Raw genomic sequence first — 24232 nt, forward strand, 5'->3', positions numbered from 1 at the left:
GTTTTCTTATAGTCTTCCGAGTGTTCTCGAGGTCACCGTTTCAAACCTCCGTGGTTTTCTCGAGGTTGTTACTCTTTATAGTAACATCGTGTTAAATATTTCTTGGTTCACATGCTCTTTAATTTTCTTCTTCAGAAAAAGTTAACCTTTTCTGACCCAAATTCTAGGAATTTTATCCATCAAGTTGTATTCGGCGATCTCAAATATCAAAATTTAATCACATTGACAAAGATAAAAAACCTGTAAACATAAACAACAGACATCTTTTGAACTTATATAAATAGATTTAGTTTTGTACTTGTACATGGTGTGAAGATGCTACATATTGCGTCATGGTAAAAGAACAGTATAGAGAGGCAGCTGTTGGTAAAACAATGTATGTATGTCTATTTTGATCACACAAAAAGTTGCTAAAATAGTCAAAGAAATTATGGAGGTTAAAGTATAATTAAAAAACTAATTTACAAAATGTTTGCTGGTTACCTAATCTAATTTTAACCATCTTTACATAATATATATTTTAAAAGCTCCTTGAGAGCATTAAATTTAAAGGTTGTACATCAATTTATAGATTTTAATTTTCTTTTTTGACATTTTTCTGCAAATTTTAGAAAAAATTAAAGCATTATTTTAATTAAAATATTTTTTATTCTATTTGTGAAAAAACATATTGCTCAGATGTTGTATATTTACACCAACTTGACATATTTTTGTAAAAAGTGAGCTAAAAAGATTTTTGAGGTATTCAACTTTTTAGCATTCTTTAAAAAGATCTTCTAAGCACTGGCTCTTTTGGTGCATTCATTGCATTTGGATATTTTAAAACAGCCAACATGGTTTTTTTTATTATTGAATTAATAAATATTTATAAAGCTTCTGTTATAAACATAAATACTTTTTTTTAGAGGTAGCATCAGTTTTGGTTTGTTCTCTGCTAATCAAATTCAACAGTTATCAACTGTGCAATGCGTTACGAAAACACTTTATTCTCAAGATGCTGCAAGAACACCAGTTCCTTTTGGTGTCCTTGATAAGAAACTTGTAAGTCTTGTTTTTTCTACATCTCTTTTAAAACATCTTTTTTTTTTTTTACCAATTGTTTCATTAAGACACTGAAATAATTCCCACTCATTTGCAAATTTTAAATTTATATTTTGAATATATATTTTATAAAATTATAAGCTTCATCAAAAGTTTTGGTCATTGTTATAATAAAAAGGGACAGGGCATGGAATTTAGAGAAAAAGAAGATGTTACTTTCCTGAGTTATAATGCTTAAAAGTTAAGTTGTCTAACATTTATTTACAGTCTTTTGAAAATACATTTATGCTGTACCAGGGTTAAATTACTAAATTATTTAATTTCTCTAAGCTATGTGAAAGTTAAAGCCTGATAACTCAACTCTCTGACATTTGTAGCAGTTAAATTACTTTGTAGTATTTGACTGTTTTAAGGTATTCAAGATGCAATTTATATTCTTTTTTTCAATCCAAGGTGGTTCTAAACAAAGCATTTTAATTATAATAGTTGAAAAAGTAATCTCATTTTTACTTTTAATTTGCAAAAATATTTTTATTATTATTTTAAAAATAGTGCAGGTTGTGAAAATTTAAAATTTGTAAAACAAGATGTAAAAATTTACTTTTAGGGTATCAGTGGTAAAGATAAAACTTGCGATACTTGTGGAAAAACTCTTGTTGATTGTGTTGGTCATTATGGTTATATTGATTTGGAACTCCCTGTCTTCCATATTGGTTATTTTCGCTCCACAATTGTTATCCTTCAACAGATTTGTAAAGTAATAATTTTAAAGTGGAAGATGCTATATTTTGACTTTGATTAATCTTAGGATGATAACAAAGTCTTTTTTTTACAAACAAAATTATATTAAGTTGGTATGAATACACAACACCTGAGAAATACATTTTTTTCACAAAAAGAATGGCATTGGCATTTAATCAAAGTTTTGAAATAATGTTTTAGTTCCTTTTAAAATTTTGCAGAAAAAGGGTAAAAAAGAATTAGATTCTATAAATTGATTTTTAATTTTAAAACCATCTTTGTAAAGTATATATATATTTTTATTTCATAAAGTAAAGAAATATTTAAAGTATGAAACAAAAAGATTATGTAACTAAGAATTATTTTGTAAGTTAGTTCTTTAAACTAAATGTTTAGCCTTTGGCTGGGAGTCTGCATAATCAAAACTATTGGGAACACATCTGCATTCTAACTTTCATATTGTTTAAATTGTAGTAGCATCTTTTATAAAGTTTTACAAGCTTTCTGTAGTTGTTTCTAAGTTCAAATAAGTTATAAAGTTTCACTGCTGCTTTTCAAAGATGTAGTCTGTTTATATCTAGAATTGCAGTCGTGTTTTACTCTCTGAAGAAGACAGGTTATTATACATTAAAGCTCTGAGACGTCCGGGGCTTACAAGCCTTCAAAGAAAAACTCTCCATAAAAAGATTATTATGAAATGCAAGAAAGTGTCAACTTGTTTCTATTGTAATGACAGGAATGGTAAGTTTTAAAAATGTCTTCATTTCATTAATCTCATATTCAGTCTAGAATCATTTTAGGCACACAGATTGATAGTCTTTCAAATAACCAAATAAAAAATAACATTTGTTGTTTGATTTTTTTAAATCAACAATATAATTGATTAATCAACTGCTATTTTAACTTATTCTTAATGACAATAAAATTAAAACAAAAAGGACTTCTGTTGATGGATTTTCTCTTAAGAAATTAATTATGGTTCTATAAAGCAACTCTAATTATTAATTAAAATATAAAACTACATTAGATCATTGAACTTCATGTGTACTTTTTATGGAACTGTACGTTCAAATCTAGATATTTATCAACTAAATACATCATTTGTAAATTTATAATTCAGATAATAATATTTTTTAATTTTTTAAAGAATGAATGAACACAGGCATCGATTCTGTGTTTAATTATAATGTTAAGGATATGTTATCAAGAAGCAAAATTAAACTTAATTTCAAAAAATGACATTTTAGCTGACAAATTTTTAAAGAAGTTTTTCGTTTTAAATCTTTAGGTAATGTTAAAAAGCTTGGAATGATGAAGATCCTACACGAAAAATACAAAAGTATTCGAAAGGTTGATGATGATGTTATTACAGATTTTAAAAATTCTTTCAATGAGGCAATATTATACAACAAAGAGCTTGGCGGAATCACTTCTAAAACAAATCTTGTACTAAATCCACTCCAAGTGTTTCAAATATTCCAAAATATTTCTGATGAGGCAAGTTATTTTTATTAAGTTATTCCACAATTTAAGGTTCCCCAATTTTTGAGAGGTTAATTAAGTTAAGGGATTGGGAGCATGTTATTAGTTTTTAAAAATATTTAATTAATGTAACTTTATATGTTACATACTAATATTTATGTTTTTTGAAATTTAGGTGGTTTAGCAATAAAAAAAACTTTATTATTTAACATGAATTTTATCATATTAGCATAAGCTAATGTAAATTTTCTTGAATAATAAAAATAAGATTTGTAGGTTTAAGAACTTTGAAGAGCAAATCTTGGAATTTTTATCTTCATTTCAAGTTTATTTAAACTGTTATGGTTTAGGATTGCTGTTTACTTGGAATGGTTCCTGCTAATGGTCGACCTGAAGATCTAATTATTACTAGAATTCCTGTACCGCCAGCATGTATACGACCATCTGTTATCTCTGAACTTCAAGCTGGTAGTAATGAAGATGATCTTACTATGAAGCTAACAGAAATGATTTTTTTAAATGATGTTATTCGTAAACATAGATCTACAGGTGCCAAAGTGCAAATAATAATGGAAGATTGGGACTTTTTGCAATTGCAATGTGCTCTTTATATTAATGGAGAGATGTCTGGTATCCCGATGAATATGCAACCAAAAAAAGCAACTCGAGGCTTTGTTCAAAGACTAAATGGTAAACAAGGACGTTTTCGTGGAAACTTATCAGGAAAACGTGTTGATTTTTCTGGTAGAACTGTAATTTCACCAGATCCTAACTTGAGAATTGATCAAGTTGCAGTACCCATTCATGTGGCTAAAATATTGACTTTTCCTGAACCGGTAAATAAATTCAACATAAAACTAATGAAAGAGCTTGTGAAAAATGGATCTGATATTCATCCTGGAGCCAATTTTGTTATTAGTAAAAACACAGGTAGTTTTTTTTTGTAGGTTTTTTCTACAAAAAGTAGCTTCATTTTTTAATTTTTCATTTCTCTTTTTTTTTTTATTTTTAAGGCATTAAAAGATACTTGAAATATGGTAACCGTGCATTGATTGCAAATGAGCTGCGGTTTGGAGATATTGTTGAACGTCATTTAATGGATAATGATGTTGTACTTTTTAATCGTCAGCCATCTTTACACAGGCTCAGCATTATGGCTCACTATGTATGATTAACCTTAAACTTTTTTCTTTCTTTTAAAAAGGGGGTTTTGGGGTAGGATTAGCCCAATTTATTTACTGATTATCTTTTAATAAAAACATAACATAAATGTTGCAAATATTTCTTAATAACAATCTATATTAAAAGTATCCAGTAACCATTTTTAAATTATTTGTAAATTTTTTGGTAAAATAATCAACACCACTCAAAATGCAAGTTTGAAATCATTAGTACTGCAAAAAATGGAAAAATCAAATTTGAGTCCTCATGGGTGAATCACAAAAGTATGGAAAAGTTAAATATTTTTCACAATCTCATTAGCATATACAACAAATTAAGGTTCTTATGTTTTCCTCCCCTGTAAATTGCTACATAGATTTTCGGTACTAACATTTTCTACCCTTGGGAAATAAGTAGATTTATACATACCATTTTGGTATTTGGATTTTCCTTGTAATTTATCATCTTTTTTCTTGATCTTCAAAAGGGTGTTTAAATAACATTTGGAATCCACAAAAACAGCAAATTATCTCCTTTTCTTCTCCAATTTAAAGCCATTTCTGAATTTTGGTTGTATGGATCTCTGTGGTTATAAACAGACTCCTTTACTTTTAATAGAACCCTTTTTGCTCACAATTAGTTATCTTCCATAGCATAAATTATTACTGTAATCTAATGCGTTTTTTGCATTAAAGTGGCATTGCAAATTGTACAGGAAGTCTGAGTTTTATGATCATCGCTGGTTATGAGGTTATGAACTTTCCTTGCATTTTTTGCAAGAATAATTTTTTTCACACACAATAAAATTTTTTCTGAACTTCTCTTCAAAAAAGTAATAGAGCACCAGACTGTTTCACTTGGGACTTAATTTTATTTATTTGCAATTCAATATGCTATGGAAGATTTTAAATAGGTCCTTTTGCTTTTAAATGGACTTTCCATACACTATCAAATAATGCATTTTTTTCTCTAATAAACCTTAGGCAACTGTGCGTCCTCATCGTACATTTAGATTCAATGAGTGTGTATGCACACCATACAATGCTGATTTTGATGGAGATGAAATGAACTTGCATCTTCCACAAACAGAAGAAGCAAAAGCAGAAGCACTTACATTGATGGGAACAAAATCAAATCTAATAACTCCAAGAAATGGTTGGTGGTACAAAGTTTAACTTTCAAAAAATGGTTAAAAAAATAATAATTTGTTTGAAATGAAGTTAAGGTATTGAGGACATGGTAACTAATGTTAAGAAGTAAAGTTGTAGAACTACTAACAGTCCTTTTTGTTTATACTTGTTGAAAACAATTGAATGTTAATCAAGAATTATATTTTGTTATTAATCAAGGATTATGAAACCAGACAGATCTAGTTCATTAATAATCTGTTTATAAGTTAAAAAAGTCATATTTTTGCAGAATTCTAATAAAATTTAATCTAAATACTGTTTTGTTCAGGGGAACCACTGATTGCTGCGACTCAAGATTTTATAACTGGTGGCTATCTTGTATCTCAAAAAGATATTTTTTTCAACAGATTTCAATTTTGTCAGCTAACTTCCATGATACTTGCGGGTAAAGATGTCAATATGAAAATCGATATTCCTCGTCCTGCCATTCTGAAGGTATTAATCTGAATAATGTAATAAATAATAATACTTTTTAGTTAAAAATAATGTAGTAGTATTAATCTTTGATTAATTTTATTATGTTGTTTTTAATTAAAAAGTATAATTAGAAACTAAATAATGGTGTATACATTGAGTTCTTCTTATACACTGGTAATATATGGTACTGATATTACAGAATTTTTGTATTGTGATTCACCACTTGAGATGTTTTATATAATACACGTTTAAAAGATTCTCTTTGCTTTCTTTAGCCTGTAGCATTATGGACTGGAAAGCAAGTAATAAGTGTTATGCTTCGGCCAAACAAGTCTTCTTCAACACTTGTTAACTTAAGAACTAAAGGAAAGAACTATTCTAAAGATGAAGAATTGTGTATTAATGATTCTTGTAAGAGTTTTTCTTTGTTGCTGATAATAAAACTTAATACTTTTTTTAAATTTACATTTGTTTAATCCAGAACAAACAATCATTGATTTATATTTTCAGTAACATAAAATGTTATCCTAGCTATATATCTATTTATGTTTAGATGTAGTGATACATAACAGTGATTTGCTAGCAGGTACATTAGATAAAAATATCATTGGATCAGGCTCAAAAGATACCATTTTTTATGTCTTGTTGCGAGACTTTGGTGAACAAGTAAAATGATTTTTAAAATAATTTTTTAAAAGTTTACTTTAAACAATATTTTTTTAAGTAACCAAAAAAGTTGAAGATTGGCTTCTTTAACATATTTAACTCTTACATGTATGACATATCTGAATAAGCAAATATATGATTGATAAAATGTTCCTGCAATAGTTAGTTGGTTGAATGCTAGTAATCTTGCTGTAAGTAATCAAGTATCTTTTAAGAAATAACAGAAAATGATGATAAATCTTATTTGTGATGTTATTCTCTGGATAATATTTTTAGTTTTTGTATTTTAAATTTTATCAGGCTGCTGCTGATTCTATGTGGAGGCTTGCAAGAATTACACCATGGTTTTTAAGTATGTTAAGAATTTTTGGATTTTTATAACTAATCTAAAGTTTATTTTAAGTCAAGTAAAAAAGTAAAAATAGTGATGAAAATAAAACAATACAACATAATCCTTTAAAAAATGTTTTAAGAAGTATTTCAAAATTTAAGTTGTTAGTTTTATAAATACATTTTTATTATTTTATTCGAGGATAAGCATTTGTTTTATCTATGTTTTGTATTTTTGTATTAATGTTCTTTTATTTAATTTTAATTTTATGTTTTGCATTATTTTTCCATTCTAATTTTTATGCTTTTTGTTTTCAAATGTGTTTTATGGTTGATTAGCCAATTTTGGTTTCTCTATTGGTATTGGTGATGTTACACCAGGACAAGGATTGATTACTGCAAAAGAAACCTTGTTAAAGGCTGGGTAAAAAGATATTTGTAATTTATGTTAGAAGTCTAATATAAACTTACATCAGCAATATTCAACCTGTGACCTGCTTATGTGTTGCTAAGCTTTAAGTAGATGGAAAAAAGTCTGTGGCAAGTTTAATTTATTGTAAAATATGGTTGTTTTTTTTATCAGTTGTTTTAAAATATTCTCAAAATGAAGGTTTGAAGAAAGAGAACTTAGAAATTTTGAAAAATTAATCCTATAGGGAACAATGCCCTTTTGGTAATTACTGACATAATCCAAAGAATAACTCTTGGCCAACAAAGCCCACAGTAGTAGTTATATAGCAAAGTAAGTCCAGTGCTTAAGAAAAATACTCCTTTCATAATTGAGTACCTAATAATAAATTCTTCTGGCCATCTGCATGATGACATCATCATGCAAACAGGATAGTTTTGTAAGTTAATATGAAATATATTAACTTTGTTGCAAAATTTGGTAAAAAAATAATAATAACAAATTATGCCTTTTGGAACTCTGCAGAAAGTTAAAAATTTCTGATTCCATAAAAATTCCTGGTGTTTTCTTTTTATAAAAATAATATATTGAGAAATATTAATACATTAGGCATACCTCTTTGGTATAAAAATGTTTCATTACCAAAGAATTGTTCATTATGATCCAGCAAAAATATGTTTGTGAACTGCAACTAAAAGAGGTTGAATATCACTTACTTAGATAAATTAATTAATTTAGACAGACTGAATGATTTGAAATATTTTTTTACTATAGATACAATAAATGTGACAAGTTCATTGAAGAATATCAGAATGGCATGTTACAGACTCAACCTGGTTGCTCACCTGAAGAGACACTGGAGGTTAAAATATTGCATAAAAAGTTCTAAAAGTAGTTGTTTTTATTATTACAAACCTTAATTATCATTTCATCAATTTTTTTTTAAATCTACTTTCATCATCCCTCTCATGCGTTAGTTTTACTCATCCTTTCAATAAAAAAAGCCACTGTAGCTTGTTCATCTCAAAGACACTCATCAGTGTGTTCAAAAAATTAGAAATTCCTCATCTTCTTTAAAAATTGCTGCTCTTATTCTTGATCACTCAGCTTTTTTTATCTATTATATCTTTGATTATCTCATAGATAGTAAAACTTGTTAACACATTACATTTATGATTTTTAAAAAGAATTTGATTCTTTTTTTAAAAATCATAAATGAAGTCTTTTATTTATCATAAAATGAATGAAAGTAGAAAAATTTCTAAATTCCCCTCCAAGTTATAATTGTGATTCTTAATTTTTCACTTTTAAAGTTTCTTATTGCACAATCTTTGTTATAATTTCATATTTAGGCTATTATTCTGAGAGAGTTATCAGTGATCAGAGAGCATTGTGGTAAAGCTTGTCTGCAAGAACTTCACAGGAGTAATAGTCCTCTTATCATGGCTTTATGTGGGTCCAAAGGTAAATTGTTGCTTTGTCATGCTAATTATTTCTATTATTCCTTTTTCTTTTTTTCTTTTTATTTTATTTTGTTGAGTGGTTTTTTTTAAACATTTTAAGGTTCTTTTATCAACATCTCTCAAATGATTGCTTGTGTCGGCCAACAAGCTATCTCTGGACATCGAACACCTGATGGGTTTGAAGGAAGATCGTTACCTCACTTTAAAAAGCACTGTAAAAAAACACAGTTTTTAGACTTTTATCTTTAACTTTCAAATTGCTAATAGAAGTTATTTTAATGTAATCATGATGACATTATGATTGTGATGACAAAGGTAAAATGATGTTAGTTTCACTTTTTAATTTTTAGCAAAGATACCTGCTGCAAAAGGTTTTGTTGGTAATAGCTTCTTCTCTGGTATGACTCCAACAGAATTTTTTTTCCACACCATGGCTGGCCGTGAAGGCTTAGTGGATACTGCTGTTAAAACTGCTGAAACAGGCTACATGCAACGTAGGCTTGTTAAGGTATTTTTTTTTTCCCCAGAAAAGTTTTCTCTTTTTTTGATAATCAACTCTGTTAGAAAAATAATAACAAAGTTGTTTATCTAACAAATATGATTTCACATTATTGCATAAATTTTAAGCCATCTCATTATTTGTTTGTTTTTAAGAAACATTCGATGTATTTACAAATTTTGTTTCCAAGTTGAGTTTGCAATATAACCAGTACTATATTGGCCAAGAGCACATGTGGCCACTTCTCCAAGTAAATTAAATAATGATTATGAATAACAATATAACATTGACTACAATAGAAATGGCTGGATAACTCATTGATTTATCAATGAGAAGTTTTAAACTCATCTTTCTCTGTAATGGAAATAAAAAAGCTTCTTTGCCGTTGAAACATTTTGTTTATTTATGTTATATAGAAATTTATTATTCATATATTATTGATCTATAATATGAAATGATAGTTTATTACAAAGTTTTACCAAAACAATTTTTCATGATAGAAACAAATTGAAGTGTTGCTTTGTTTTTGGTTTAGTCACTGGAGGATTTATCATTACAGTATGATTATACTGTTCGTTCATCCATGAATGATGTTGTGCAGTTTACTTATGGGGAAGATGGTCTTGATCCTGCTTGCATGGAAGGAAAAGAAAAACCATTAGATATTGAGCGATTGTTCCATTATTTAAGAGTAAAGCAATATTTTTCTTTTTGTATCCTTTTTGCTGTTTTTAAATATTGAGTTAAGTATTTGAGATTGAATAAATGATAATCTTTAATAGGTCAAAATAATGTCAGTTCTACTTTATCATGTTTTAGTGTGCATCTCCTTGTAACAATGAAAAGTCATTAAGCTCAGCAGAAATAATTCAACTATCTGAAAAAACTTATGAGTCAGAATGTGTGAAAAAATGTGGTGAATTGTTAATAAATGACTTAAGGTAAAATTTATATTTCTTGTTGGTTACCACCAGCAACAGTCAACCTCTTTTCCGTAAACATGTGTTTAAATTCTCTAAATGTTTTTTATGTTTTCAAATTATTTAAATTTTTTATGCAAAATATTATCAAGTTTCAGTTTAAAGCCCTTTTTTTTAAAATATTTTACTTGTTCTAAGGGAGTTCTTTAAAAGACTTGTGAAGAACTTAAAAATTTCAGAAACTCTGTAAGTTAAGTTTGTTTTGTTGTAAGTTACATACCTGGATTTTTATTTTATTGTTGTTTTATCATTTTATTAGTTGAACATGATGAAATTCAGCAACCTTTAATCACTATTTATTTAAACACTACTTAACACATTTTTCTAATTTTTTTGTATAAATATTGTATAATATTTTTTGAATAAGATTCTATTGGTGTTAAGTGTTGCTTATCATTGTTGTTGGGTTAGAATGAGTAAATAAATGTTAAATTGAGAAAAAGTTTTTTATTGAGAGAATATTTTCTTCAAAATCCTTTGTTGTAGTAGGAAGTGGAAAAAAGAAAGGATTTAAACATAAAAATAAAATCATTCTCTCCATAAAGGCAAATTTATGTCAATCGTAGAGATTTATTTGCTAGAAAATTTAAATGCAGCCAAGCTCTGATAGGAAAAGTACATAAATCTGAAGAATATAACACCAAAGCAATACATTGATGGAGAAATTAAAGCAATTCATTGTTCAAACAGGCTGTATAAACTTTTAAGCCTAGAAAGCTTGTGCATAATTAAAGATTATGAAACCTATTGCAAGAAAAGACCTTTTCACAATTGCCAGCCCAGCAATTTTTTTTATCAGTCAAAAAGTAGATATGTTGCCAACAAGTTCATGTATCTTCAAACTGAAAAATTTACTTCCAAGTTCCTTGTATGGCAAGCAATCTGCTCCACTGGTTTGAAAAGTACATCGTACATTCCTTGTAAGACTTTGAGCTCGAATTTGTATATAGAAGAATGCTTAAAGAAACGCCTTTTGTCATTCATTAAAAATGATATGCTTACAAATTTTTGGCCTAAGTCTCTACAATGGTATGAACAAAATGGTGTCAAATTGGTACCTAAGGAAGAACATCCTCCAAATTGTCCTGAGCAGCAAGTTATTGAAAGTTATTGGTCAATTATAAAAGAAATCCTATTAAAAGCAGAAGTGGTTAGCAAAAAGATAAAGTGGGCAGCAACTTCAAAAAGTAACTCAAAGCAAGATCCAGGAAATGACATCAAGTACTTACAAAAGTATTTGGTTTCTATGTAAGCGTCCAATTAAAAATGTAAAAAATGATTGAAATTAATAAATAATTTAGTTAGCTTCCTTCTGCAAAAAAATTAGAAAAACCTGTTAAATTTTTGAGTAGTTAACAATTAAAGGGTGGCTGAATTTCATTGTGTTCAACCAATATTAGGAGGGAAGGCGTTTTTAAGGTTAATTTTTATTAAATCTACTTTTTTATATTCCAAACATTTTTATATTTTATATATTTCTCATAATTCTCTTAATTCTGTTTTTTTGGCTTGTTTAGGTTGCTATCAAATGTCAAAGGTATGCTTATGTTGAATATTTATATGTAGTGTATATGAGCCTATGGAGTGTATATTTATCTTTGTGTTTGGATGTACTAATAGCATAAATCTACATGTTCAGGAACATCCCATGTAGCAGCAACACATGTTATAAGCACAATTAATGAATGTGCAAGGCGGTATTTGCATGCTAAGTGTGAACCAGGTACTGCTGTAGGTGCTTTGTGTGCTCAGAGTATTGGTGAACCAGGTACACAGATGACTTTGAAAACTTTTCATTTTGCTGGAGTAGCTACCATGAGTATCTTTTTCCTATTTTTAATTGCAGAATTGTATAATAAGCAAAATTTTGATTGCAGAATAATTACAATTTTAATCATAGCTATCATAATATGCTTAATTTTTTCACTTCAGGTTTATACTATAAAAAATTTCAAAAAATATTGCAGAAATTGAAATTGAAACAAAGTAGTATATTAGATATTCTCTATATATATTAGATATTATATATTAGATATATATATTAGATATCATAGTATATTAGATATTCTCTAAAGATGAGTGATCATATCAAAGCACAACAAAAGATCATATCAAAGCGCAACAAAAATGTCAGTTAAAAATTTTTTATCATAAGTTAGTTAAATAATATTTTATTAGAAATCGAAATTATCTTCCTTAACTCTTTATGAGATATTACACTTGGGGTTCCGCGTATCAAAGAAATAATAAATGCTTCAAAAAAAATAAGTACGCCAATCATATCAGCTCCCCTCGAGATTGATAACGATATTGAGTATGCTCGCAGAGTGAAAGGCCGTGTGGAAAAAACAACATTAGGAGAGGTCATTCATAATGTTGCAACTTTTTTATGCTATTCTTTATACTATAAAAAGAGTTTTCTTTGGGTTTGTCAAACATTTTGGCCTGGTTTTTCAAACATTTTTTAGTTAGCTTCTTCAAACATTTTTTGGTTTGCTTCTTCAAACATTTTTAAACACAGTTTCTTTATTAACACTTTAGCATTACAACAATAATTATATTCAACATCATGTATTTTTTGTCCAGTATCATATGAAGTGTTTATGTATCATCTTGTAGATTTGTGAGTATATAGAAGAGGTTTTTACTCCAGATGCATGCTACCTTCTGATTAAGATAGATTCTCACAGAATTAACTTGTTAAAGGTTGGGATTTTAATTCACAAAATAGAAATTTTTTGAATTAAATACGAAATGAATTTCTTAATATTTTTATTCCTGTTGTAGTTAGAAATTGACGCTAATTCAATTAAGTATGCGCTATGCATTGCACCTAAACTCAAGTTAAAGCCACAAGTAAGTTATAGATTAAAAAGATGGTGTAAAAATCTTTCTAAACGTCTTTTAATACTGTAAAGTTGATTTAATTTTATATTGAAATTATTTTCAGCACGTTTCTATCCACGGTAAAAGTGTTTTAACGGTACATCCCCAAGAAACCGCCAAGAGTTCAATGTATTACATTATGCAAAATCTTAAATGTCAACTTCAGCATGTTCTTGTTAAAGTATTTTCTTTTGATTTTTATGACTTTTTTTTGTGTGTTTTTTTTGTGCAAAAATCAGATGCATTATTGTTTCTAACAGGGTTATCCTACCGTCACTCGTGCAATAATCCACCTCGACGAAGAGAAGAAAAATACAAAAAGTAGCTATAAGCTATTGGTTGAAGGTGATGATTTGAGATCTGTAATGGCTACTAGAGGTAAATTAACTCTTAAATAGTATGATATCCATGAATATGCTGATATCTAATTCTTAAGTAATATTGTCAAGTTACCACAACTATATTTTCCAGGTGTAAAAGCCACTGAGTGTACTTCAAATAATACAATCGAAGTTGAAAAAACATTGGGCATTGAAGCTGCCAGGTTTTTTAGTTGCATTTTATTTGTGTTTTTTTAAATTGTTTTTGTTTTTATTTATTTATTAGTTTATTTATTGTATCAGTTGAATCTTTCAATAGAGTCACCATTATGGACGAGATTACATATACAATGAAAAGTCACGGGATGAGTATCGATAGCCGACACGTCATGTTACTCGCAGATCTTATGACGTTTAGGGTTTTTAATTTTATTGTTCAACTTTTTTTTTCTGGAATGTTTCAGTTTTTTTTTCTTTTCTCTTATTTTTAGGGATTGTTTTTAATTTCTGTTTTTTTAGGGTGAAGTTCTCGGTATAACACGATTTGGACTTGCGAAAATGAAAGAAAGTGTGCTGATGCTAGCCTCGGTAAGAACTTTATATATATATATATATATATATATATATATATATATATATATATATATATATATATATATATATATATATATATATATATATATATATATATATATATATATAATTGATTATTTAATGGAAAATAGTTTTTGGTTTAGAAAAAATCAAATCACGTATTTTAAATTGCAAACTTAAAAAATTCCTGTGTAATCTTTTTCCAAAAGCTTTTTGACGCTTTTTGTCATAGTTTGAAAGAACAGCGGATCATTTATTTGATGCTTCGTATTATGGAAAGAAAGATGCCATTAACGGTAAGTGACATGTTAAGTAATACTAAAGTTTATAATTGTTAACATAAAAAATGGGTTCAATATGTTTATTTTACTTTATAACCGGAATTCGAACCATTGAGCTAGATATTTAAGGGCTTAAGTATTTATGGAAAAATTTTTTTTTTGCATTTTTTTAAGATTGATAAAATTTACTTAGGTGTAAGCGAATGTATAATAATGGGAATACCGATGAACCTGGGCACTGGCATGTTTAAGTTGATTCAACAATATCTTTTCAATGTTAAATATTTAATGAGTAGGCATATATTAAACCAATAGAAAGAAAGTTTATGAATTTATAGTTTTATTCGCAATATTTTCCATTAACATTTGTTTGTTCACGCATCAACACGATGTGCTCGCTACTCCTAGGCCGCTTATATTTGACGTTCCAGAGTTTCATCTCGCTGAGACGCGTTGACAACTGTAGTATTGACGATGTTGAGAAAATAGAATAGAACTTTTTAGCGACATATTTTTCTTTGAAATATAAAAACACGTTTAGAATACTGTTCTCGTTTGAAACGTTTTGTTATTTTGTGAGCCATCTGCTGTGAATCCTTTGCGCGTTTTTTTTTTTTTTAATGCAAAAATAGTTTCATACGCAGACAAAAGTTTTGCTCTGCATTTTCTCTATAATTTTAAGTGAATGCTCATAAAAGTGAAAAAACCATTCATCACCGATAATTGTGAAAATGACACCTGAGTGGATCGTCTTGCAACTGGTTCTCAGTACTTTAGATATTATTATCACCATCGTTTGGTTGTACAAGCACATAAATACATGGTTGATATTTAAAGTGAATGCAAGAAGTGGTGGAATATTTAATACCAGCCATTGTTTATCGCATTTACTCCCTGGTATCTGCTTTCTTACATCTGGAACGTTCACTTTCTTTGTGGAGAAAGACTTTCGCACCGTTTATCTGACAGTTTTAGAGACATATTTACTTTCGATATCAATCTTTAACAACATGCTGCATATTTTTGTCATTATGATCAATGATTTTGAAAAAGCATATGGCGTACACCCATCTAAAGACGAGAGCTTATTTTATGTCCTTGTCATTTGGATTTCTACCATCCTTTGCTCGTTTCTTTGCTATTTCGTTACTCTGCCGTTTGTGTTGATAAAGATAATGTGTGTTGTATTTATCTTCAGCTGCGTTTTAATCGTTTTTACTTACGCATTTATTTTAAGAACAACTGTAAAATCGATTCGCAAACAACTTGAACAATCAGAAGATTGCAGTATTCAAAGTGAGGTGCAGCCTCTTGAAAACCTAAATTTTTTTGGAGTATTGCATTGCTTTACGTTTATCATTTTTACAATTCCTTTTACAGTGGAAAGGTTTGTTTGCGACGAGAATCAGTTTATTTCTTTCGCAAGCGTGATGATGAATTACATGTTGCAGGCATCCCTCTCTATAGTAGAGATATCAATCTTTGAAAGAAGTCTCTATCGTAACGTTAAAAACTCAGTCAACTCCTCTATGAAATTTTTCTCTCAAAGTTGTGTATAGTAATCAAATCAAATTAAAATGTTTGCTTTTAAAAAAAGAAAGAAAAACTTAATTTAAATAGCTATGTAAAATAAATTGTCATGAAAAAAACTTGCCACAATATTAGCGACTACCTTTTTAATGTCAATACAATCTTGAATAATGCATATATCAATATGCCATATCCGTTTTGATCTACAGATTAAGGATAAAATTTAAGAACTTCTCAAATTATTTATAGGAAATGTTTGCAAATATTTAATATTTTCCCAATAAGTAACTTGTTGCTTAGCAAAGAAAAGTGTTGCTTTTTAAATTTTAAAAAAACTCTTCTCAGGCCCTGTTTGTCAATTCTCTGGTAATTAGAAGCTCCATGCGAGCATGAATATTCAACAACTTATCGCTTAGCGATTATCTGTTTAAGGAAGTGCGATGGTTGTACATAAGCTTATCATGTTTATTTTGAGTAAAATATTTAACGAGCTTATTAAATTTGTTTTTAGATATATTATGTATACAGAATGATTTTTATATACAATGTAAGTTTTGTGTATAATTAAAGAGAAATTTAGCACCCTTGGGGACCACATCTCAGCTGAGGAAATATGGGCATTTGCTGCTGTCTATTACTGCAGCACTGAGTAGGGCACATAGGCCCACATGTTTGAGAACATAACGGCGGACACGAAGAAGGATTCATTTGAGGTAATCCAAAAAATTGATTTACGAATTGAGGTGGCATTTGAAATTGGGGAGATTGACTGCAAGTTGAGCCTTGGCAAGGGGGCACAGGATTAGAGCATTGTGCTCCAATGCATGGGTTTTGCAATACCTGTCCACAGCTTTGCCCTTGACAAGGTTGTTGCATTGGCATTGATTGACCACAAAATTGACCTTGACAAGGCTGCTGCTGAATTGGAGATGGTTGACATGTTTGACCTAGGCATGGTTGGGGCATACTCATCAATGGCATGCAACTTTGACCTTGACAAGGTTGCTGCATTGGCATTACAGGGGCGCACGATTGACCTTGACAAGGCTGTTGAGATGCTATTGGAGAGGTGCAGGTTGGACCTTGACACGGTTGAGGTAAAGAGTTTACGCACAACTGGCCCTGACAGGGTTGCTGCAAAAGTTGAGTGTCGCAAGATTGTCCTTGGCAAAGAAGCTGTTGAGGATTTCGTAACTCATCATGTTGTTGTAGAATTAAAGCGTCAACTGGGGATTGAGTTGGAGGTTCAAGGTGTTGGACAACATTAATGTGGCAACATCCAGAGTCGCAGTACGAATAGCATTGTATCCTGCAATCGGGAGTACAAACACGGCCTTTGGGTTCCGCCGAATCTAAACAGTATATATACATGTAAAGAAATCGAGTTTCATTAAAGTAAAATTACATTTTATTGCTTTTTTTTCAGCCAAAACAAACTTGTATAATCCAGCTTAAGTACGTTTTACTGAGTGGACACCAGGGTAAGATCAATATAATTTTAAACAACTATACTTACAGGCACGGACAAACTGTGGGGAAACAGGAACAGTGCCAATTTTCCCATTAACAACTTGTTTTGTTAGAGGTATTAAATGTCTCCCAGATGAGTAGAAGCGGAGATAAAAGTCGCAAATAACTCCTTCGGGTTGACTAACACTAAAAGAAAAATCTCGCCGTAAAACATTTTCACTTTATACATTTTTACTTTATGATTTTAACAAGAAAAATCTTTGATCTTACGTATCTCTTTTGTCGTCATTCAAATCACGTGTTAGAGCGGCAGTTATAGCTGAACCTTTAGAGTTTCTGTAAAAAATATGAAAACTAGAAAAAATTTATTTTTCGCCAAATTTTTTCTTTATTCTAGAGAATCTTGATCGTTACAAAAGAAAATTGTTTCATTTCAAAGTTCATTTATTTCAAAATTGAAGAAATGTAAAAAGCCTACGAAAATGGTGACGGTCGCCATTTTCAAGGTTAGTTTTGTTACTTAAGCAAAATATTACAGACTGACATGGTTCTCACAGTCGCAGTGATTTAAAAATAGGATGTTGAATGGGACTTTAATGAACACTTATACGTGTGAATATAAAGAATACTTATTGATTTAAATAAATCTGTTTTAAATTATGTTTTCAAGTACGTAATATAATAAGGGGCCTAACTAGTCTTTTTAAAGGGAGAAGAGGAGGGGGTTATAAGTTTTACACAAAATGTACTTGATATTTAAACATAAAACAAAAAATATAAAATTTTTCATTATTTTTAAAGTTGTCAATTTTTTATGACATTTTATTGTTTTTTTTTTAAACATGTCTAAAATTTGTCTAAAAATGTCAGGACAGATGTCTGTTTCGTATATAATAGAAATGGGTAAATATCGCCGATAATGATAAGCAAATGTTAGTTTTTATCTTCACTGTTAAAACTGAGTGCTTAACACACAGCCAACGCGTATTTCAATTTAAAAAATAGGACGATGAAAGTTTATGGTCGCAAAGTAAAATTAGAAATTAAAGTCCTAGTAATATGCTTTATACATCAAAAAACATCATGCAACTTAATAGTTATCAGAGCTAAAAATAAAAAAAACTTTTTTTCGTAATACAGTTTATCAAGATGCCAACTTACGAGAATTTGATCACTACAACTTGTTTAAATTCAGGATAATTGGAGTAAACTGCCGCAACCTGAAATTAAAATATGTTATTTCATTTTCTAAGGGAAAAACGACTGAAATAAGGGGGATAATTTGTTGTTGTAAAATTACGTTTTTATTTATCAAGTCCATACCGTTTGCATAAAATGTTTCTTCAAACTTTGGTAAACCGGGCTAGTAACAAAACCAAAATCTTCCACATATTTTTCTCCAAGAAGGCGGACCGCAACGTGAAAAGTCGTTGCTTGTATATACAAATAAATTTAAAGGATTTATACATTGCTTTTTGTTAAGAGACAATGTGATTATTGAGATTTTAACAAATATAGAACAAACTATAGATCTCACCACTCATCGTGTATGTGTTGTTTTTCGAATTTTCAACTGTTTGCGACGTTGAAGGTGTAGTTTTTGGGGTTGTTGCTACAGGATGTGTTGTCGAAACTACTGGCCGCGTTGTCGGAGCAGGCGTTTGGGCTTTTGTAGTTTGCAGCTTTGTAGTATGCATCTTTGTAGTTTGCATCTTTGTAGTGGCTGGTGGAATAGTAAGTTTAGCTGTTGTCACCACTAATCAATTAAAAAAAAACAAAAAACAATTTAAGCTTTTATGATGTAATTAACACCAGCTTTTTAAATCCTCTTTTTCATGAATTCTCTAATTACCCCTTTAGTGCTCGATGGTCGAAATAAATAATTGCAACCATGAAAACCACGAGCTCAAAAAAAAAATATCTTTCCGAGAAAAACTTTTGTGTGAGAAAGAAAATGTCACTTGATTTTTTTCTTTTTTTTTTTTTTTTTGTAGCTTAAAAAATCCGATGGAAACGTTATTTGGAGCTTAAATTTTTAGAAACATAAAAAAAAAATGTTTTACTTTTTCTTCACTTACATAAATATATTTTTTTTCGCGAATTTTTAGCTGATATAATCTTAGAATAGACGATAGAAAATGCAAAGTGAAAGAGCTAAAAAAAAATACGCCAAAAAACTATAGGATCAACAATACTTGAACAGAGTTCCGATGTTACCTTTCTTTTCGATTATTGTTTTACTTGAGTGAGTGGAGGTTGATTGTCTGGTTGACGAAGAAGTTTGATGAGCTTTGGTGGGAGAATGCGTTGTTTTCTTCGGTGTTGTTAAACGAATAGTTGTTGATTTACGAGTGGATATTGTTGATATATGGCTTGTTGTAGTAACGCGATTGGTTGATATTGGACGAATAGTAGTAAGCAGGGTATCTTCACTTTTCACGTATTTTGCAGTTATGGGATGATCTCTTGAAGAAATAAGATTTGTGATTTTTCCATCTTCGTTTTCAAGGTCAACGATTTGACTGAACGTGGTAGTTGCTGGTACGGTTACATGGGCCACCGTACCAGCAACTGTTGATCCTACTTAATACAAAGAACGTCTTTAAAAATAGTCAACATATCAATAGATTGTGTGTTGTAAGTGTTGCGATACGCGGTGTGTTTTAAGTGTTTCGATACGCGCGTTGAATTTTTTCTTTTATACATTATTCGGAAAAATGAAGGAATTTATCTGAGTGTATTTTCCAAAGATAATGATTCCAAATATAAGGATTCCAAAGATATAAGGGTTATAAACCTGGAAATGTGCTTTTTAGATAAAATACTCTGCTTTTGAGATACATACCATCCTCTGAAAACCATTAGTTCCAAGGTGTATGAATAATTTTGAAGGATGTAAGTATATTGTATGTATTGTAGAAGCATATTGTAACTATCAATTTTATGTAAAAAATATTTCTCTAAAAAATCTTCCGTTCTTATTAAACTAGTTACTTTTCAAAACTAGTTCCCATTCTACTAGAACTAAAATTAAAGTTACCTTTAGGGACATTTGTAGGCAAAGTAGTTAATGGTGCAATTGTGGAAGGTGTTTCCGTGGGTGGGGCAGCAGTAGGAGAAGCCGGCGAAGATAAAAGTGTCGTTTCCGTAGCGCTGTAACCAATGCTTGATTTTTGATCTGGAGATGATTCACCCGCATCTGCAGCTATATCTACATTATTGGATCCAGCTATTTCTTCTGAACCAACAGTATTGTTGGCTTTATTATCGTCCGGTAATTTTCTTATTGTATCTCTCTTGTCATCACCTTCTTGCGCTAAAAAAAAAAATGATTGGATGAAAGAAGTATGGGTAAACTTAGGTTTCTCTATTTGTATGTGTTTTTAATTTTTATAACTTGTCATAATTGACAAAATTGACACACCTTGGTTGTCATCATCTAATGGTTTGGTGCAAACTATCCCTAAGCAAACCAAGGCGACAAAACAACAATTAATCTTCATTCTAAACGACCGAAAAACTGAAAAATGCTTCTTTGCGATATTTTTAAACTTAGAAAAAGGTATATATAAAATATTGAATTTAAATTTTCTATTTAAAAATTGAAATCATAAGAAAATACTTACCTTAGGTAAAATCTTCCGAGAGATATTTCACAGCTTATAATTTCAGTTAGAAATTCGTAGTGCGGATGTTTAATTAAATTATTTACGGTTAGTTTCTGCTTGGAAGCGCATAGAACGCCGTTTTATGAATAATAAATGAACAAGCTGCCTTTTCATTACTTAAACGCGCCGCAAATTTCTGTAATTGTGCGCATTGTGCGTCTAATTTTTTATATGCAAACTTACTTAGGTGAGCAAAAACAATATAACCACAGGACTAAACGAATCGACGGCTGTTTTAATGTCCTTGCAGCCTGAGAGAGCTATAATTTCAAAACTCAGAGTGAAACTCAAGTCATCAACAAAAGACTGGAAAAGAGGCAGTAATGCCATTGAAAATTACTCCTACTTTCAAAAAAAGGTTATTAAACAAAAAGACATTTCAGTCAAAATCTATTCATGGCCGAATCCAAAAATTAATTAAAAATACTAATGAACCAAGATAAGATTAGGTCAAGTTGTTTTCATAAGCTACAGATTGCTGACAGTGATTTATTACTTTATTTATACGAATAATTACAAGAAGCATCGCATCAACCATGCAGCATAATGGCAGGGATGTGGAATACAGGATAAAATCACGATTTAGTTTTTAATCGTGTAAAATTTTAGATTTACTAATTAGTTCCACAATTAAAGACTTGTAGTCTTATATTAAAATCCTGAGTTTTAAAACTTTTCCCGCATAAATAACAAATTGTTGGTTTTACATCAACGCAACATTAACGTTAAATTAAAACGCAACATTACATTAACGTTATATTAAAACGCAACATTGCATTAACGTTATATTAAAACTCAACTTAAGTTCTCACTAACATCTTAAGTTTTTTGAATTTGATATGCTAATTATCAAATGTTACTAAAGCCTTTTTTTTATTAGATAAAACGTAACAAAATGTGTCAAATCTTATTACTAAATCCCCTGAAAGTTTTTTATTGCCACACAATTCATCTGGTAAGTGGTGGGATTTTTCCAAAACTCAGCCGTTTTGGAAAAACTCCAGATTTCCGGCCCGATCATTTCAACACTGTATTATCACGCTTGATAAACATTTCCATGAGTGTAAACTTTATAAAAAAAATATAAAAACGGAATGTTTTTCTCTGTGTACTAGAGGAAAGCTTTTTATTGATAACTTAGAAGATCTTAAAAAGACAAAGGCTATCGAAAATACCATCTGATCTGCAGATCAGGCTTTAACTGGAAAGAAAAGTTTGTGTCTGTGTTGTTAAGCCTAAAACGTTTCTTCTTCACAACTGCTTGTTTAGTGGCTTTTTGGTTAGCCTTCCAGCGTCGAGCAGGCGTTGTCTAAACGTCCTCGAGCTCACAGCAACCTGATGTATAGCAAGATCACATTTTAACTGCATACTTGTTTTCTTGAGATCGCTGAACCTCTTTTGCAGTAGAAAGCAATCATCTCTTGCTCGATCAGTTTTGTTAACGGTAGACCACGTAACTCCACATATTTTAACAACTTCTCTCTGACCTTTGTTTTTATGATCGCATAAAGTCATGATTTTAGAACGTTTAATTGAATTACGATGACAATAAAACATTGAAATGCGTCATTTTTTGATGAATTTTAAATTCAAATATATAACATTGAAATTGGGCAGTTGGCTCTCGTTTTCATGCAAACGAAAAGGTTTTACTTTCCCAACTACAGGTAACAAGTTAAGAATTAATTTGCATTAGGTATTGTTAGGAGTAAGAACAGCGAGAATGATAAGACCAAGTTTTGTTAGAATTTAGACAGTTCCATTGGAAAAAAATGATCACAAAATCAACATTGACAAAAGATATAAGTTGGCCAAGGACCACGTGACATAGGATGCAGAATAGGAAAGCGTTATTTTTTAAAACAGAAAAAGTTTATTTTTGATTGTCCTAATGGTTAAAAATTTTTATAGAAAAAAATTTTTATTAGAAAAAAAGATGCCATCGCAATGAGACGTAACTTCGGGTTGTTTGGGGTACATTTTGTTTCCATGGATAAACTCAGATGTGCTTTTTTTAAAACAAAAATGATTTCAAGAAACTGAAAAGTTCTTTTAGAAAAAACATCCTAAAACATTTTAATCGAGTTTAATGATGGTTTACCTACTGAGATATGGATTTGCCAACAAAATGATGCGGCTTAAAGTGTAAAACAATTGTCCCAAGAAAAAAGTATGAGTTTTGGATTCCCTAGCATGTTTATCCAAGATAAAATCCATTGAAATTTTATGGAGAACATTGGCACAAACTGTCTATTAACGTTCCTGACAACATGATACAATTAAGGACTTAAAGCTTCTATCTAGCAAGCATTGGTAGAAGTAATACTTCGAAGGTTTGTTTGGGAATTCTTACAAAAAGTATAAAAAACCGAATCTTCGAATAAATTAACATAAAAGGTAGAATTCTGTTATTAAAAGCTAGAATAATTAAGAAATTATTATATAAAACAAACTCGTTGAAGTTTTACTTTTTAAGGAACTGTAGTAATTTTTCATGTTTTTTGAACGTTAATTAGTAACTTATGTGTGATACGAAATAAATTAACAATTTTTTTAACAACATTTTTTTTTTTTTCAATTTCACAAATCACTGTTTTACTTTTTATCCCTAATACAAAAAACAAATTAAAAAAACAAAACAAAAAACTTCATGTATTCATTTTTATGTAGAGGAATGAAGGCATGGTGGCGTGTAAGGTATGGCGGACTTGTTAAATCTCACATATAACGACAGCTGTGACACGCCATATCTTCATGGCTGATGTCTTTAATTATGCTGACATTTTACATGCAGCGGCCGTACCCAGCGGATGTGTGCGTTGCGATTTTTTGTGATTTTGAATAAAAAGTAGTGGAAGAAAAACAACAAAAAAGTTTTATTGGACATCTACGTTTGCAGTGCCAATGTGAAGATTTTGTAAAAATTAAGTCAAGTAAATGTATGAAAAGTATTATTTAGGCCTTCTTCAACCTTTTTGGTTATTTTAAATTTTTCTCAATTCTCACAGCATGATAGTGACATCATCATGTTTCCAACACTAGTAAGGTATGATGGCGGAATTTTTGTAAGATATGGTGGCGGATCTTTTTTTTGTACAGCAGTG

General features: G+C 29.8%; 2 protein-coding genes across 9 annotated transcripts; one reads left to right on the forward strand and one right to left on the reverse strand.

The window, feature by feature from the left end:
- Positions 1-8: 8 nt before the first annotated feature.
- On the forward strand, positions 9-15021 carry LOC145202568 (DNA-directed RNA polymerase III subunit RPC1-like). 6 transcript variants are annotated; one of them, XR_016450141.1, is made up of 33 exons: positions 9-376; positions 906-1041; positions 1649-1798; positions 2364-2523; positions 3071-3279; positions 3615-4194; positions 4278-4429; positions 5409-5580; positions 5884-6050; positions 6308-6443; positions 6586-6698; positions 6999-7050; positions 7368-7452; positions 8212-8299; positions 8790-8901; positions 9001-9114; positions 9251-9408; positions 9935-10090; positions 10219-10340; positions 10518-10565; positions 11897-11916; positions 12019-12198; positions 12591-12742; positions 12999-13085; positions 13167-13235; positions 13330-13446; positions 13526-13643; positions 13737-13809; positions 13889-14004; positions 14105-14173; positions 14412-14475; positions 14654-14723; positions 14839-15021. XR_016450141.1 is itself a non-coding variant. In XM_090079868.1 (33 exons), exons 1-33 carry the CDS (start codon positions 333-335, stop codon positions 14915-14917), a joined length of 4152 nt encoding a protein of 1383 aa, XP_089935994.1. In that variant the 5' UTR covers positions 9-332; the 3' UTR covers positions 14918-15021. The 6 variants fall into 6 exon arrangements, 3 of the variants coding, with proteins under 3 accessions (XP_089935994.1, XP_089935995.1, XP_089935996.1); XM_090079868.1 differs by having other exon boundaries at positions 13905-14004; XR_016450143.1 differs by lacking the exon at positions 11897-11916 and having other exon boundaries at positions 12000-12198.
- Positions 15022-16490: 1469 nt separating this feature from the next.
- LOC145182824 (uncharacterized) lies at positions 16491-21219 on the reverse strand. Of its 3 annotated transcripts, none has more exons than XM_080058085.2 (10): positions 21087-21219; positions 20885-20964; positions 20501-20776; positions 19678-20040; positions 18998-19216; positions 18784-18893; positions 18622-18680; positions 17731-17796; positions 17507-17646; positions 16491-17342 (listed from the first exon to the last, which is right to left on the reverse strand). In XM_080058085.2, the coding sequence occupies exons 2-10, from the start codon at positions 20961-20963 to the stop codon at positions 16567-16569; spliced, it is 2088 nt and encodes a 695-aa protein (XP_079914211.2). In that variant the 5' UTR covers position 20964; positions 21087-21219; the 3' UTR covers positions 16491-16566. The 3 variants fall into 3 exon arrangements, with proteins under 3 accessions (XP_079914211.2, XP_079914203.2, XP_079914219.2); XM_080058077.2 differs by having other exon boundaries at positions 19678-20043; XM_080058093.2 differs by lacking the exon at positions 19678-20040.
- Positions 21220-24232: the final 3013 nt, after the last annotated feature.

The sequence above is a fragment of the Hydra viridissima genome, unplaced genomic scaffold (genome assembly GCF_058129835.1).
Source record: "Hydra viridissima isolate aposymbiotic clone 2 unplaced genomic scaffold, HvirCarnegie_v1 scaffold_2, whole genome shotgun sequence".
Classification (NCBI taxonomy): Eukaryota; Metazoa; Cnidaria; class Hydrozoa; order Anthoathecata; family Hydridae; genus Hydra; species Hydra viridissima.